Source organism: Chaetomium tenue (assembly GCF_020726465.1).
Source record: "Chaetomium tenue strain MPI-SDFR-AT-0079 chromosome Unknown F5144scaffold_1, whole genome shotgun sequence".
Taxonomy (NCBI): domain Eukaryota; kingdom Fungi; phylum Ascomycota; class Sordariomycetes; order Sordariales; family Chaetomiaceae; genus Chaetomium; species Chaetomium tenue.
In genome coordinates this window covers 4,830,535-4,842,923 of record NW_027117329.1, presented here as the reverse complement: position 1 = coordinate 4,842,923, position 12,389 = coordinate 4,830,535, and the positions used below count along the sequence as shown (strand labels likewise).

General features: G+C 56.8%; 5 protein-coding genes across 5 annotated transcripts; 3 read left to right on the top strand and 2 right to left on the bottom strand.

Moving 5' to 3' along the window:
• Positions 1–593: 593 nt before the first annotated feature.
• On the bottom strand, positions 594–1,935 carry F5144DRAFT_64788 (uncharacterized protein). The gene has a single exon (XM_066792935.1). The coding sequence runs from the start codon at positions 1,456–1,458 to the stop codon at positions 874–876; it is 585 nt and encodes a 194-aa protein (XP_066649155.1). The 5' UTR covers positions 1,459–1,935; the 3' UTR covers positions 594–873.
• Positions 1,936–2,298: 363 nt separating this feature from the next.
• F5144DRAFT_64760 (uncharacterized protein) lies at positions 2,299–3,952 on the top strand. Its single transcript, XM_066792925.1, has 2 exons — positions 2,299–2,680; positions 2,737–3,952. The coding sequence occupies exons 1-2, from the start codon at positions 2,414–2,416 to the stop codon at positions 3,784–3,786; spliced, it is 1,317 nt and encodes a 438-aa protein (XP_066649154.1). The 5' UTR covers positions 2,299–2,413; the 3' UTR covers positions 3,787–3,952.
• F5144DRAFT_64775 (uncharacterized protein) lies at positions 3,821–6,552 on the bottom strand. Its single transcript, XM_066792930.1, has one exon. The coding sequence runs from the start codon at positions 6,129–6,131 to the stop codon at positions 4,119–4,121; it is 2,013 nt and encodes a 670-aa protein (XP_066649153.1). The 5' UTR covers positions 6,132–6,552; the 3' UTR covers positions 3,821–4,118.
• Positions 6,553–7,572: 1,020 nt separating this feature from the next.
• On the top strand, positions 7,573–9,031 carry F5144DRAFT_543848 (uncharacterized protein; the record flags this gene model as incomplete). Its single annotated transcript, XM_066787272.1, has 4 exons — positions 7,573–7,874; positions 7,963–8,197; positions 8,266–8,625; positions 8,684–9,031. 4 exons carry the CDS (start codon positions 7,573–7,575, stop codon positions 9,029–9,031), a joined length of 1,245 nt encoding a protein of 414 aa, XP_066649152.1.
• Positions 9,032–10,077: 1,046 nt separating this feature from the next.
• On the top strand, positions 10,078–12,369 carry F5144DRAFT_64659 (FYVE zinc finger-domain-containing protein). Its single transcript, XM_066792894.1, has 3 exons — positions 10,078–11,009; positions 11,066–11,423; positions 11,484–12,369. The coding sequence occupies exons 1-3, from the start codon at positions 10,192–10,194 to the stop codon at positions 12,147–12,149; spliced, it is 1,842 nt and encodes a 613-aa protein (XP_066649151.1). The 5' UTR covers positions 10,078–10,191; the 3' UTR covers positions 12,150–12,369.
• The last annotated feature ends 20 nt before the right edge of the window (positions 12,370–12,389 follow it).

Genomic DNA, 12,389 nt, shown 5'->3' with positions numbered 1-12,389 from the left:
GCAGCAACGGGTAACAACTCATCAATCGGATGAGATGGCGAATGATGGCATCGTGCAGGTAAAGCCTTTTCTTGCTTGCCACGTTTCGGCACATATCTGCAGACTCTGCAAGAAATGTCTCAACAGTTGGGCTGACAACCTGCACGAGCTACACTCCCTGACTCCCTCGTTATCTGCGCGAAATTTCCAGAAGCGACAGGTGTGACATGGTTTGTTGCGGCGGTGTCGCGCCTGTCGGGGGGGCATGCCACTGTCATCCTGTTCGTGTGGCCCCTCGCGCTGTGTCACGACGAGGGTAAAAAAAGAAGCCTACACTAGACAGGGGATTTAGGACGGCGAAAACCGGCCGAGTTAGCGACAGGTTTTGAGGCTGGCTGGCTGACTGCACCAGTTGTGTGACGGCATCATTTTTTCCAACAAAGCACAGCATGGCGATGTATCATTCATCTGTCGACAACCGCGCATGTTGCGCTTGATTTCAAGATGAAGGGATCCGTAAAGAGGTCCCAAGACCCTGGTGATGAAACCTCCATCCGGGCTTGGCAGAAGGTTATTTCGGCCGTGGGATTTAAACAAGGACAGCCCAGGTCGGCGGATAACCCCCTTTCCAATATGGGTTAATTACAGGCACATCGGTATCCGTTGTGTGAACCTGAACGTCAATTTGCGGATGATGAAGCTATCACAAGCTAACCCTCAGGCGGCATCAGTCGTCCCCTGATACAAAATGATCCAACCTAACCAGGACTCCGTCTGAATTCGTCAAACAAATGAAAGCCGCACAGTACTGCAGTGCGAAGTCGTAAGAGTCTCGACCACCAACGTTGCCACACATCGGGCCAGTCTGTAAAGTGCGTGTGGACCACCAACCGCTCAATCCCGCCGCCTCCACGAATCCGCGCCGTCGTTCATGAAGGCTCTGACCCGGGTGGTGTCATCGAGTTCGGCCATCGTCGGGCATTTGACGCTGCCATGACCACAGCGGGCGCAGACGCAGTTGCGGCAGCAGTGGATCGAGCCAGTCGAGTCGCTCTCCCTCTCCCGGCTTCGGGGGCTGTCGGCTATCCCGTTCTGGTACTGGGGTTCTGGCGTCGGCTGGCGCATGGTGTCCCTGACGCTATATGGCGGCGCTTCTTCGAACGGCGTCCGGTCTCGTTCGAGCCCCAGGCGGCGCCTCTCCGACATGTCCAGTCGGTCTTGCTCTCGCCATCTTTGCTGCTCATCTAGGAGGCTTTGCTCGAGCGACAGGCATAACCGTGTCAAGGCTTCTTCGGCTACCGCGGCCGAATTTCTCGGTTCCTCTTTTTCTCGCCGATGAGATCTTTCTCGATGTGGGCGCTCAGAGCGTCTATGACTAGAGTGTCCATGGCTAGAGTGTCTATGACTTGAGCCCTTGGACCTGTGCGTTCGGGTCTGCTTCTTGGGCTTCAGAGGGAGCAAGAGGCCGATTAGGCACATGGTGATTGACAGCTGACCGGCACGCGGACAGGAAAGAGTCGGCGTAGGAACAGACTGTCTGCCGGCTTAATCTGAGGTTCCCATGGTCCCCGCAAAGGCTGCTATATAAGTTGTCTTCTCTATCCCCGTCATCCTGCTGGTTCCGGCATCAGTGGTCCTGGCGGAGAAAGACTCGAGAGGTCCAACCCTTTGTGGTGTCGTGGAGCGCCTTTGTCCCGTCAGGACTAGCAGAGCTTTCCTTAACCTTTCTAGGAGGATCACCAACCCGTCCAAGCGGACTGTCATCAGCAAGTACCTGAGGACAAGGAGGTGTACTTAGACCCGCGCCTGCATCACGGGGCTCGGACTAAGCTGTCCAAGTTTGTTCTGTGGTGGTGTCACAGTCGCTCGTCGGACCGCCTTGTCCTGTTTCTCGAAAACGTCCTTCGGTGTACCGCAACAAAGCCTAGGAAGCTGGAATGTTTATCCTTTGAGAAATCGGATAAGCCCCCGCCCAATTACATGTTTCGATGAGATCTGGTGCCAACATCAGAACCGATCGTGCGAGACGTTTGCATTGCATCATCGGGAATGCGCGTTGGACCACTGTTTCATGTCTTATGCCGCAGAGTTCTCCCTTTCCCAAACACAGTGCCGGACCGTTGGGTTGGGTGAGTTTAACGTTTCAAGTTCTTTGCTCCTCAACTCTCTGTTCCTTGTTCTTTTTTACTTTCCTCCAAAAATAAACCGTCAGGCATTTATTCGTGTCTCTCCAAAGCTGCTTCCTTTCTTGGTGGACGAGTGCCCCTCCTTCTTCTCAAGCTACCCCGCAAAAGTGGTCGACTGTGCCCCTCCTTCAGCGACCCAGGAACCAAGGAACCTACCCGAGCTGCCCCCAGAAACCCAACCTCGGAGTTGGAACATCGACAAAGAGCTTCAAGTTCTAAGTTCTTTTTAAAGACCAACTACCATCACCATGGCGTCCGAGGGCAGCGAGGCCAAGTCGTACTCAACCGACCCCGCACTGTACATCTACACCTCTTTGACCGCGGGTTCCTCCCATATCGTCACTGCGACGTCGCGTCTCGAGACCATCTTGCGCGCCAACCGCGTCCCGTTCAAGGCCCTCGATATTGCCACCGATGAGAAGGCCCGCATGCTATGGGGCCGCCGCGCTGGAAAGGATGAGAGCGGCCGTCAGCGCAAGCTCCCGGGGCTTGTGCAGATGGGCATGATCTTGGGAGTAGGTGAACTCCATTACAACTTTTCCACCATCTTACTGACAATATCCTTCCACAGGACCTCGTTGAGATCGAAGAGTGGAACGAGTATGGCGAGCTCAAGCAGCACGTCACCATGTACTACGACGAGTTCACCCAACCCTCGATCAGCCAGGCGCCCAAGCAAGCTCCTCCCGCCGCACCCAAGGCACCGCCGGCTCCGGCGCCCAAGACCACCATCGAGAGGGTCGCGGCGGTCTCGAAAGCCGCCGAAAAGGCCACCCTCCCCGTCCGCACCATCGCCGAGGAAGTCGCCGCCAAGGCAAAGCAAGTCCACCTGCAATCCCTCCGAAACAAGGTCCACGGCAAGGACAGCAACCCCTCCTCCCCGACCACAACCAGCCCCACCGTAACCACCACCTCCACATCCCCCGCAGCGGCCACAGCAGGAGCAGGCCTCCAATCGCCAACCACGTCGGGGTGGAAGGCGTCGAGCGCGCCCGCCCCGATTCAGTCGCCGACGACGACGGGCTGGAAACCGCAGGATGTGGACCCCCCCGTGCGGGAGTTGCGCGGCGCGGCAGTGACGCCCGCTAGCCCGGATGAGATTGCGGCCGTTGAGCGTGCCGAGACGATCCGCGAGGAGCCCGGGCGGGAGAGCAGTGACGAGGAGGATGATGATGAAGAAGAAGACGATGAGGATGATGAAGAAGAAGAGAGCGATGAAGAGGAAGATGACGAGGAGGAGGAGAGTGAAGATGAGGATGAGGAGGAAAGTGAGGAGGAGGAAGAGAAGCCGGCGGCGAAGGTCGCAGGAAAGGCTGCGGAAGTCAAGAAGGTCGAGGAGGTCAAGAAGCCCGTTGAGGCCAAGAAGTCTGGGGAAGCTAAGAAGAGTAGGGAGGTTAAGAAGGCCGGGGAAGCCAAGAAGTCTCCAGAGGTCAAGAAAACTAGAGATGCCAAGAAGGCTGGGGCGAGCAAGAAGCCTGCGGAGGTGAAGAAGACTGGGGAGAGTAAGAAAACTAAGGATCCTAAAGAAGCCAAGAAGACCAAGGAGGTTAAGAAGGTCAAGGAGGTGAAGAAGACAGGGGAGAGTAAGAAGACTGGCGACAGTAAGAAAGTGGGGAAATAGGGAAGAGGTTGTAGTATATGGGTTGGCTAGCGTTGCGTTATGTCGATGGCGTCTGTGTTGGGTTTGGGGCTGTGGTATCGTAGGCTTCACTGATTGAAACCGAAGCCGATTGTTAAGTAAGATGATGCCGTTTCTAGGATCTTATGGTGTTGTGAGTTCCATGTCGGGATCGCCCCTTTTATTCCACTCAATACAGCTGATCGGGAACTGTCCAATCTAGGTAATTTCAACGTAGACCAGCCCAAGCCTAACATACGGTAACGGCTGCTTTCCAGCATAGTTACATGCTATCGCCCCAGAGTCAACGGCGAGGCGACCCATATTCCGCCTCCCTAAGGTTCGTCTCCGTCGTCTGACCAGCTATCGACCCGAGCCACTCGGCGCGGGCCCCGTTCTCGCCCACCGGCCGCTCTCCACGCCCGTCCACCACCCAACTCGTCCATTGGCGCATCAGGCACCTCGGGGGGAGGTGTCGGCGCTCGAGCGTCTCGGGGGTTGTACCGGGAGCCCTGGACCTTTTCGCCGGCGAAGCGATAAGGCCGCGCCTGACGCGGTCCCCGTGCTCCGTCCTCGGTATCGGACCCCGAAAAGCCATACTCCCCGATGTCGCCTACCGCCGATGGGTCGCCCGCAGGGTCCTGATTTTCCAAGGAAACGGCGTGGCCGCGGGATCCAGTAGACTGCGGGCCCTTCCTGGCGCCTGGCGACCGGTGGGACTCGGACCTGCGGGGCTCCCGCGTCCGCCGGGGCAAGGCTCCCCGGGACTCGGGAGCCGGATGGCTTCCGCGGTCCGCGGCCGAAGTGTACTCGCTGCTCAGGTCGGATTCGTGTGCCCGTTTGTTGGAGCCGGACATCGCGACCTCGATGTTGGCCGGCGCGGTGGCTTGCCGTCTCCCGGGTTTCGGGGCTGATGGCGCCGCCCCCGGCGTGGCCCCGAAACGATGACGGGGCGGTGAAGGACCCCGGTACGCGTCGCCGTCGAAGTCGCCCGGCGCGTCACCAAAGCGAGGGCGAGGTGACGCAGCGCTAAATTCCTCGTCTTGCCATTCTGGAGGCAGCCCCCGCGGGGGTCTGTCGTCGGTGTGAGAGTTTTCCCTGGCGCCTCGCGTGGTGGGTTGTGATGCCGCGGGCAAAGGCAAGCGATCCTTCTCCTGCTCGCCACTAGCCGTCAATCGGCCAAGGACATCTATCACCACTTCCTCAATCCGGCTTCTCTGCACCGTGTCGTAACTGACATCGCTAAGGTCACCTCTCGTCGGCAATCTGGGCCTGGGAGAAAACCCGCCGGGCCATGATAATCGGTCCTGTTGGTACGAGCCCGCTCGCCTGGTGTCTGCCAAATCGGCAAGGCCCTGGAGGAGCTGAGCGACGGGGTCGAGTCTTGTCTCGGTCCACCTCCGCTGGTTTTCCTGTTCTCGCAGATCGCGCACCTGGTTTACCAGGCCCTGCAGGGTGGCTTCAACCCCAACAGGGTCAGACCTTTTGCTCTTCTCCAGACGGAGTTGCTGTTGAAGCCCTTTTACTTTGAGCTCGAGCTTCTCTCGTTGGAGCCTACTCGACTCCCTCTCCCGCTCGCGCTCGCGCTCCTTCTTTTTGGCCTTCTCTGCCTTCTCGGCCTTCTCTGCCTCTTTTCTTTCGCGCTCCCGCTGGCGACTGCGCTCCCGCCAGTGCTGCTCATCAGCCTCTCTACCCCTCTCGGCGTCCTTTTGTTGGCTCTCCTTCACTCGGATGGACGGGAGTCGTATGCTCGTTGGCCTATCAGGGAAAGACGGACTAAGCTGCTGCGGTGCCGGCGGTTGATAAGGAGGCGTGTAGCCGAAGGGAGGCTGCCCAGCAGGCATGCTTGGGTGATAGGGGCTTTGTAAAAATGGGTTTGACTCTGGATGAGGCGCCGGAATGTAGCTGGTGCCGTATTGGCCGGCAGAGTAGTGCCCAGAGTCCTGGGAGAAGCTGCCGGGCGGGCTTGAATACCACTGGTCCGGTGTGTAATACGGCCTCAGCCTTGGCCCCGGGGCAAATGGCTCGCTATATTCTTGACGAGGACTAAGATGTCCGTAAGGGACGGTTTGTCCCCCGGGCATAAAAGATGACTGACCGAGACGGCTCGGTAGGACATGACGCCTTGGCTTCCGTCTTGGTGTCTCTGGCTCATCCTGCCTGTTGCTGGGATCGTCGCTCCAGTTTTCTTGATCCTCGGAATAGCCTTGCTCGAGGTCGCCCAGGGGCCGCGGGCGCAGCCCTGGGGTTGGAGGTGCAGACATATGAACTGTTGACGCAGGGGGAGTAACATGGAAGTGTGCCTTTGTCGTGCACCTTGGACGGAACATTAATTTAACACTTCCCATACGCCAAGAGAGGGGAGTTTATGGGATCAAATCTTTGCGAATATTTTGTAACGTAGCGGAAGATGACGGAAAAGTGACATGCTGCTGGAGATGGAGGCCGCGACCTGCAATGTGGTGGTTACCACCACCACCACACGCCGCCGCCACCATCTTCTCGTTAGTTTGCCTAGTTTACAGCCTTGTCGGCAATTGAGACAATTTCTTCGATGAGCAAAAAGGTCCCGATTATCAAATTTGAGCTATGCGCATAGGTCAGGCAGAGCGGCGTGGCTGGATGCATGCCGTCTTGTGCATTGCATGCATGATCAATCACGCACTGAGTACTGCGATAGGGTGCATCATGGCGGCCAATTCGTGAGTCATCCGGCCGGCGTCCTATCATACCCTTGAAGACGACCGAAAGTTGACCGACGAAACATTGTCCTGGTGGAGTGGAACGAGAGGACAGAGGCTCGGGCAAAACCGAGGTCTGATTACCTGCCTAAGCTCTAGAAATTCCTCGCTCTCTTATCGATGCATTTGTACCGCTTCAAGCCGTCTTTCTTTCTTCTCTCGAATAAAAGTTACTAGCATCGCTCAGCTCAACCCCTCAGAGATCATCATCGTCATCTCCAGCGAATGTGATGCCGTTTGTTTCCAGCGATTCACAAACCATAGAGAGCTTCAATGACCCATCAACGATCACTGCGGCAGTCGCATCAGTTCCATCATTATTATGCACCACCACCACTTTTGGCTGCGGTGCTGGGCTCTTGCTCTTGCTCTTGCCCTTGAAGAGGATCTCGCCATTGTTGGCGACGTGTCCGCCGACAATGCTGGATTTGATGGTATCGCCATGCACATGTAACCTCTGAGTTTTCTGGACTGCCTGGTTGGATATGAGTGTCTGCTTGCAGCTTGGTATGCATGTATGTACTCCCCGCCTCGGGCCCTCCATTATAAGCACCCGTATTCGTATGTACATACCTCGGGAGCGGCCTTCGATTTGTTGGGCCGGCTGCTGCTCTGGCCGCCGGCAAGAGTCGCACCAGCAGGGCCAGTGCCACTAAACGTGGGTGCGTTTCTCTCTTTCTCCCTGGGAGCCCACGACGTTGTAAGTGTTGCAACCTTGTGCATGGCTGAGTATTGATGGCCCCTTTTTTCTTGGGCAGGTATTTATTTGCAACAAGCCGGGCGGAGGAGAGGACACGAAGGAACAGTTGGCAGACTCCAGGGCGGAACGATTCTCTCGCAAGGGAAGGCTTCGGTCATATTTAAATATAGGACTAGGTAGGTCGCATGGTTGCGCAAAGGTGAGGTACCTAGGTAGGTATTTGTCGGCGACATCTTTTCGCTCGGCCGAACCTAGAAATCCTCCTCTCCAACCAGCCAACTTCAAGCGGCCTGCACGCCCAAAACCCTGCCACGAATGCTCAAAGACAAGCTGGTTGGGCCTCTCGGAATGGCGCTTGAAGCCCTGCAGGCACGGGAGAAGTATGACTACCCCCTGCACAGCACGGTGCCCGCGTCGCCAACCTTCCCTCCCTCTCCCAGCAACAGGACCAGTCCGCCATCCTACAAATTTCCCTCGACATGGGATGTCAATGACGAGAACATGGTCCAGGTGACCCAGGCGCCTAAAGGCCGGCGATCTTTGAGCGACCGGTGGTTTCGGAGAATGCCGGATGGCCCGTCACAGCAGCATCCTGATGCCAAGCTAGGGCTGAGGACTTTCCACGATCCCCCCGGTGGCGCCGACCTAGAGTAAGCTAGAGAGAGGGAGCCTTGCTTGACTTTCTTGCCAAGGAATGCTATAATGCTGAGATGGTGGTGCTGATGTTGATATCCTTAGCATCCTATTCATCCACGGTATCACGGGCCATCGGGAACACACCTGGGCAGCACCAGGCTCCCCCCCATGGCCAGAAAGTCTGCTCCCGGAAAGGGTGCCTGAGGCCCGCATCCTCAGCTTTGGCTACGATGCGGGTATTATTGGTTGGCGCTCGAGGCTCTCTGGGAACCGGATTGGTGACCACGCAAGGAACTTGCTCACGGGGCTTGCTGCTCATCGAGAGACCGATGATACTGTACGTTTCCACGGCCGTTTCGCTCAGCTTTGATATCTCGTATAAACTCACGCAATAAACATCATCAGAATGAAAGACCAATCCTATTCGTTTGCCACAGTCTAGGCGGTCTCGTCTGCCAAGATGCACTGCTGTCATCAAGAGCCAGCCCCGAGAGACACCTCCAGCAGATTCTCAAATGCACACGAGGCATCCTCTTTCTCGGGACGCCCCATTCTGGCACCAATCTCGCTGTAATCGGGCAACGGCTCTCACGGTTAGCAGGCCTGGTCTCAGGAACAAACACCCGGCTAGTAGAAGTCCTCCGTAGAGACTCGGAGGTGCTGGCCAGGATACAAGACGACTTCCACTCCCTCTTGCGATTGCAAGGGGATGGGATCAAGATTACGTGCGTGTATGAGGAGATCCCCATCCAAGGGATTGGTGAGGTGTGTATGGTGTGCCAAACTACCAGCCCAAGGTGCCTGTTTTGACCACATGGAACAGGTGGTACCGAAATACTCGACCGTACTCCCCGGGTACCCGGCAATAGGGATCCATGCCGATCATAGGGATATAGCGCGATTTAGCGCCATGGCCGATCCGGGCTTCATCGTCCTGTCAAATGAACTGCAGAGGTGGGCGAAGGACCTCAAGAATACGCCAGGGAAGAGCGAACCACCAAAGCTGGATCTGGGCCCTGACCCTGGTGGGCTTGAGGGTCTAGAGCAGGCCGAACGACCGTCGACCGGCATTCGAGAAATTGCCGGCATGACAATACATGGAAATGTGCTGCAGTCGATCCTGGTCAACGGAGGACAGGTTGTTAATGGTGGGATTATTTTCGGTGATTGAAAGTTGCCGCGAGGAGGGTCCTTCCGTAACGCGGAAGTTCTAATCCAGCTGAAAACGGGGTCCAGAGACGTTGGCAATGTCAACAGATAACTTTAACTACTCCCTCACTCCGGCCGAACGTCGGTCTTCCGAGGGTGTTGAGCGTACGGAAAGAATTGGGCAAACGGGGACCAGAAATCATGTTCGGGAGGAGCAAATCTAGAGTACTTTGCACAGAATCAACTAGGTCACATCGTATGTAAGTAGTCTTGACCTTGTCTAGCTCTTGCATCGTGCACTCTGGTTGAAGACGAAGACGTGGCCAATTAAGATGAGGGCGGTCCTACATCATTCTGGAAGCGGGGACAATGGTATTTGTTGAATCGACGTCGGGATCCTACTGTAGTACTGTGTACTGTGTAGAGGAAGAAGGGACGAGGATTTGATGATGATGAATTTTGATAATGTTGACATTGCCCCTTGCTGGTCAATTGTTGGTGAGCCGCGCCAAGTCGGCGCTACTCACCGGGATGAGACCAGACGAGGACAGCTACCGGCCCCACTCTTATCGTTAACCCCGGACTCGACCCCGGTTTCACAAGGCATCCCTACCGGAGCAACCCTTGCCCCTCCATCACTGGACGCTATTTCCCTTCCCTCATTCTCCTGCTGCTTGGTGACACTGTTGACACCAGTGCTTGACAAGCTTCGAACTCCCGGATGTTTGCCTTTAGGCTTTAGTGGACTGTTCACAAACAGATCGCTAGAGCGGAACAGTAAGCACGACCTGATCACGCGCCTGGTTTAAGCTTCAGCGGTTTTGTTATTCCCATGACCAGACCATGCCAACCTGAGGCCGCAGACCGACAAACCGACAGACCGACAGACCGACAGACCGACAGACCGAACTGGTCACCAATGACCCCTCCATTCCGAGCCCTTGAGCCTACCATTTGTTATTTACACCATAATTGCGGAGTCATTTTACACCTTCGAACCTACGACTTTCACAATTTGGAGGAGGAGGGGCTGTCCTAGCGCGTGCGCAAGGCACCCAATCAGCAACCGAATAAGCATAGCAGATAACGAGTTGCCCGATTTCGCTCTTCTCTTTGCAAGACTCTCCTCTAAAGCAGGTTCCCACCGTCGGCATTTCTGTATGTGCTGCCGACCCGACGGCCATGGCGACCCCCAATGCCGCGGGCTCCTCTCGGCAACCCCACGTGCCCGCCGAAATCCAAGTCGGCGAATCTCCATCTAGCACCTCAAGTTCAGCTGGCCGCGACCATGACTCGATCCAGACATGTCGATGGCGAACGGCGCAGTACCACGACCAAGAATGCGCTCGATACTTCGACTGCCCTTCCCACGTAGTTGAACGGGCGCTATTAGACACGGAACAGAGGGCGGAATTTGCACAGGAAGACCACCAGGAACAAGACAATGCGGAAGATGAAGAAGATACCGATGAAGATGATACCCAAGACGCCGTCTCACCGCTCAGTGAAGATGGCGAAGAGGAGAATCACGATCGAATCGCTCGATCTCCTTCGCCAGAGATTCAGGTTCCGGCAGCCGAAGTGACAAATACCGCGGCGGAGGCTAGTGGAACGCCTGAAGTGCTAGGGACACAGCATGAAGGCACCGCAGTGAGTTCGAGCAGTGAAATTGCACCGGGTGACAGCTTGCACTTTCCAAGGCCATTGGCGGGGAGAAGTGGGAGCGGGGAAGTTCAGAACACACTGCCGGTATCCCCGGTTCCTCAACCTCTGCCGATAAATGATGGCGCCGTTCCTAGATCGCAGGCTGCCAACACTTCTGCTTCCAGCCTCGCTTCTGTCACGAGCCCGACTCCAACGTCGCCCCCTATTGTTTCGACGCCCATGGAACGCGTCCGCTCGGGGGTGGTGTTGCCAAGGTGGCAGCCGGACTCTGAACAGACATATTGTCCAATCTGTGGCACACAATTCAGCATCTTTGTTAGGAAACATCATTGCCGGTAAGTGGTCCAGGGACCAAGGTATGATAAAAACGGAGGCTTACCTCTAACCACAGCAAGTGTGGCCGGGTAGTCTGCAACTCGTGCTCGCCACACCGCATCACCATACCTCACCAGTATATTGTCCGGCCGCCGGGCGCCCCACGTCCTCTCTCTCAGGGACCATCACTTTCCCTTCTAGACAGCCAAGGGTGGTACCCCGACTTTGGCGGTGGTGAGAGAGTTCGGCTGTGCAACCCCTGTGTCCCCGACCCCAACACAGCGCCACCCCAAGATCAAGTGCATCAGGCTAGGCCGCGGAATGAGTTGAGCTCACCCACGCGGCCTGACAACTCCCTCTCCTCTACGTGGGGCTTCAACCTCGGCCCGGGGGTTACAAACGACACTCAAACGAGGACCCGGAGCGTTACCTTGGTATGCTATGTGCCATCATTTACCTGTCAAACAGCAACACTAACCCTTACTTCGCCGCAGCAACCCGGGCACTCATCATCCGCCCGGCCGCAGGTTCCACCACTTCAACGAAACGAGGCTCGCATCCTCTGGGGGACTCCCCCAGCATACTACCGATCTTCCCCAACTTCACAAGGGCCCCAGCCCTACCCCGGAATGTCCGCCCGCTCCCGGCCAATACACAATGCCAGCGGCAGGCCAGGCCCCTCCACCGCCGCAGGACCCTCCTCCTCCTCCAGTGCTACCCGCCACTTCCACTCCGTCGTGCCCCCGCGCCCCCAAATCGCCGAGGAAGACGAGTGCCCCGTCTGCCACCGCGAGCTCCCACCACGCACGCTCCCCAACTTCGAGGCCCTCCGCGAGGCCCACATCACCAGCTGCATCACCTCTCATAGCCGGTATGGCGGATCCGCCGCGGCATCATCCCCGAGGAGCGGCGACGACGACGACCTGGACGCCCTGCCGTCTGCGCCGCCGCGCCGCACGGGCATGTTCCCCTACGCGGCGACAGAGAAGGACTGCGTCGACTCGGCCGAGTGCTCCATCTGTCTTGAGGAGTTTGAGGTTGGCGTGGCGATGGCGAGGCTCGAGTGTCTGTGTCGCTTTCATAGGGCATGCATTAATGCCTGGTGGGAGAGGCATCCCGGGCGGTGTCCGATGCATCAGCATGACGGGCTGGGGTATTAGGCGAGGCGGTTGGAAGGGGATGTGGGATTTGTTCAGGGGCACATATACCCTTTGTTGGCGTTGAGTTGGTTAAGCAGACGTCTGATCTAGGTAATTTGTTGGGCGTTCTTGTGGGATCGGGTGGGACACATCATCAGGCTGAGCATCATATACCATTTTCTTTAGCGCATTCAAGGACGTTCATTGTGGTGGCTATGGAATGTTGGGCTGGGTTCTGTTACTAGAATGCTGTTTCCCGGT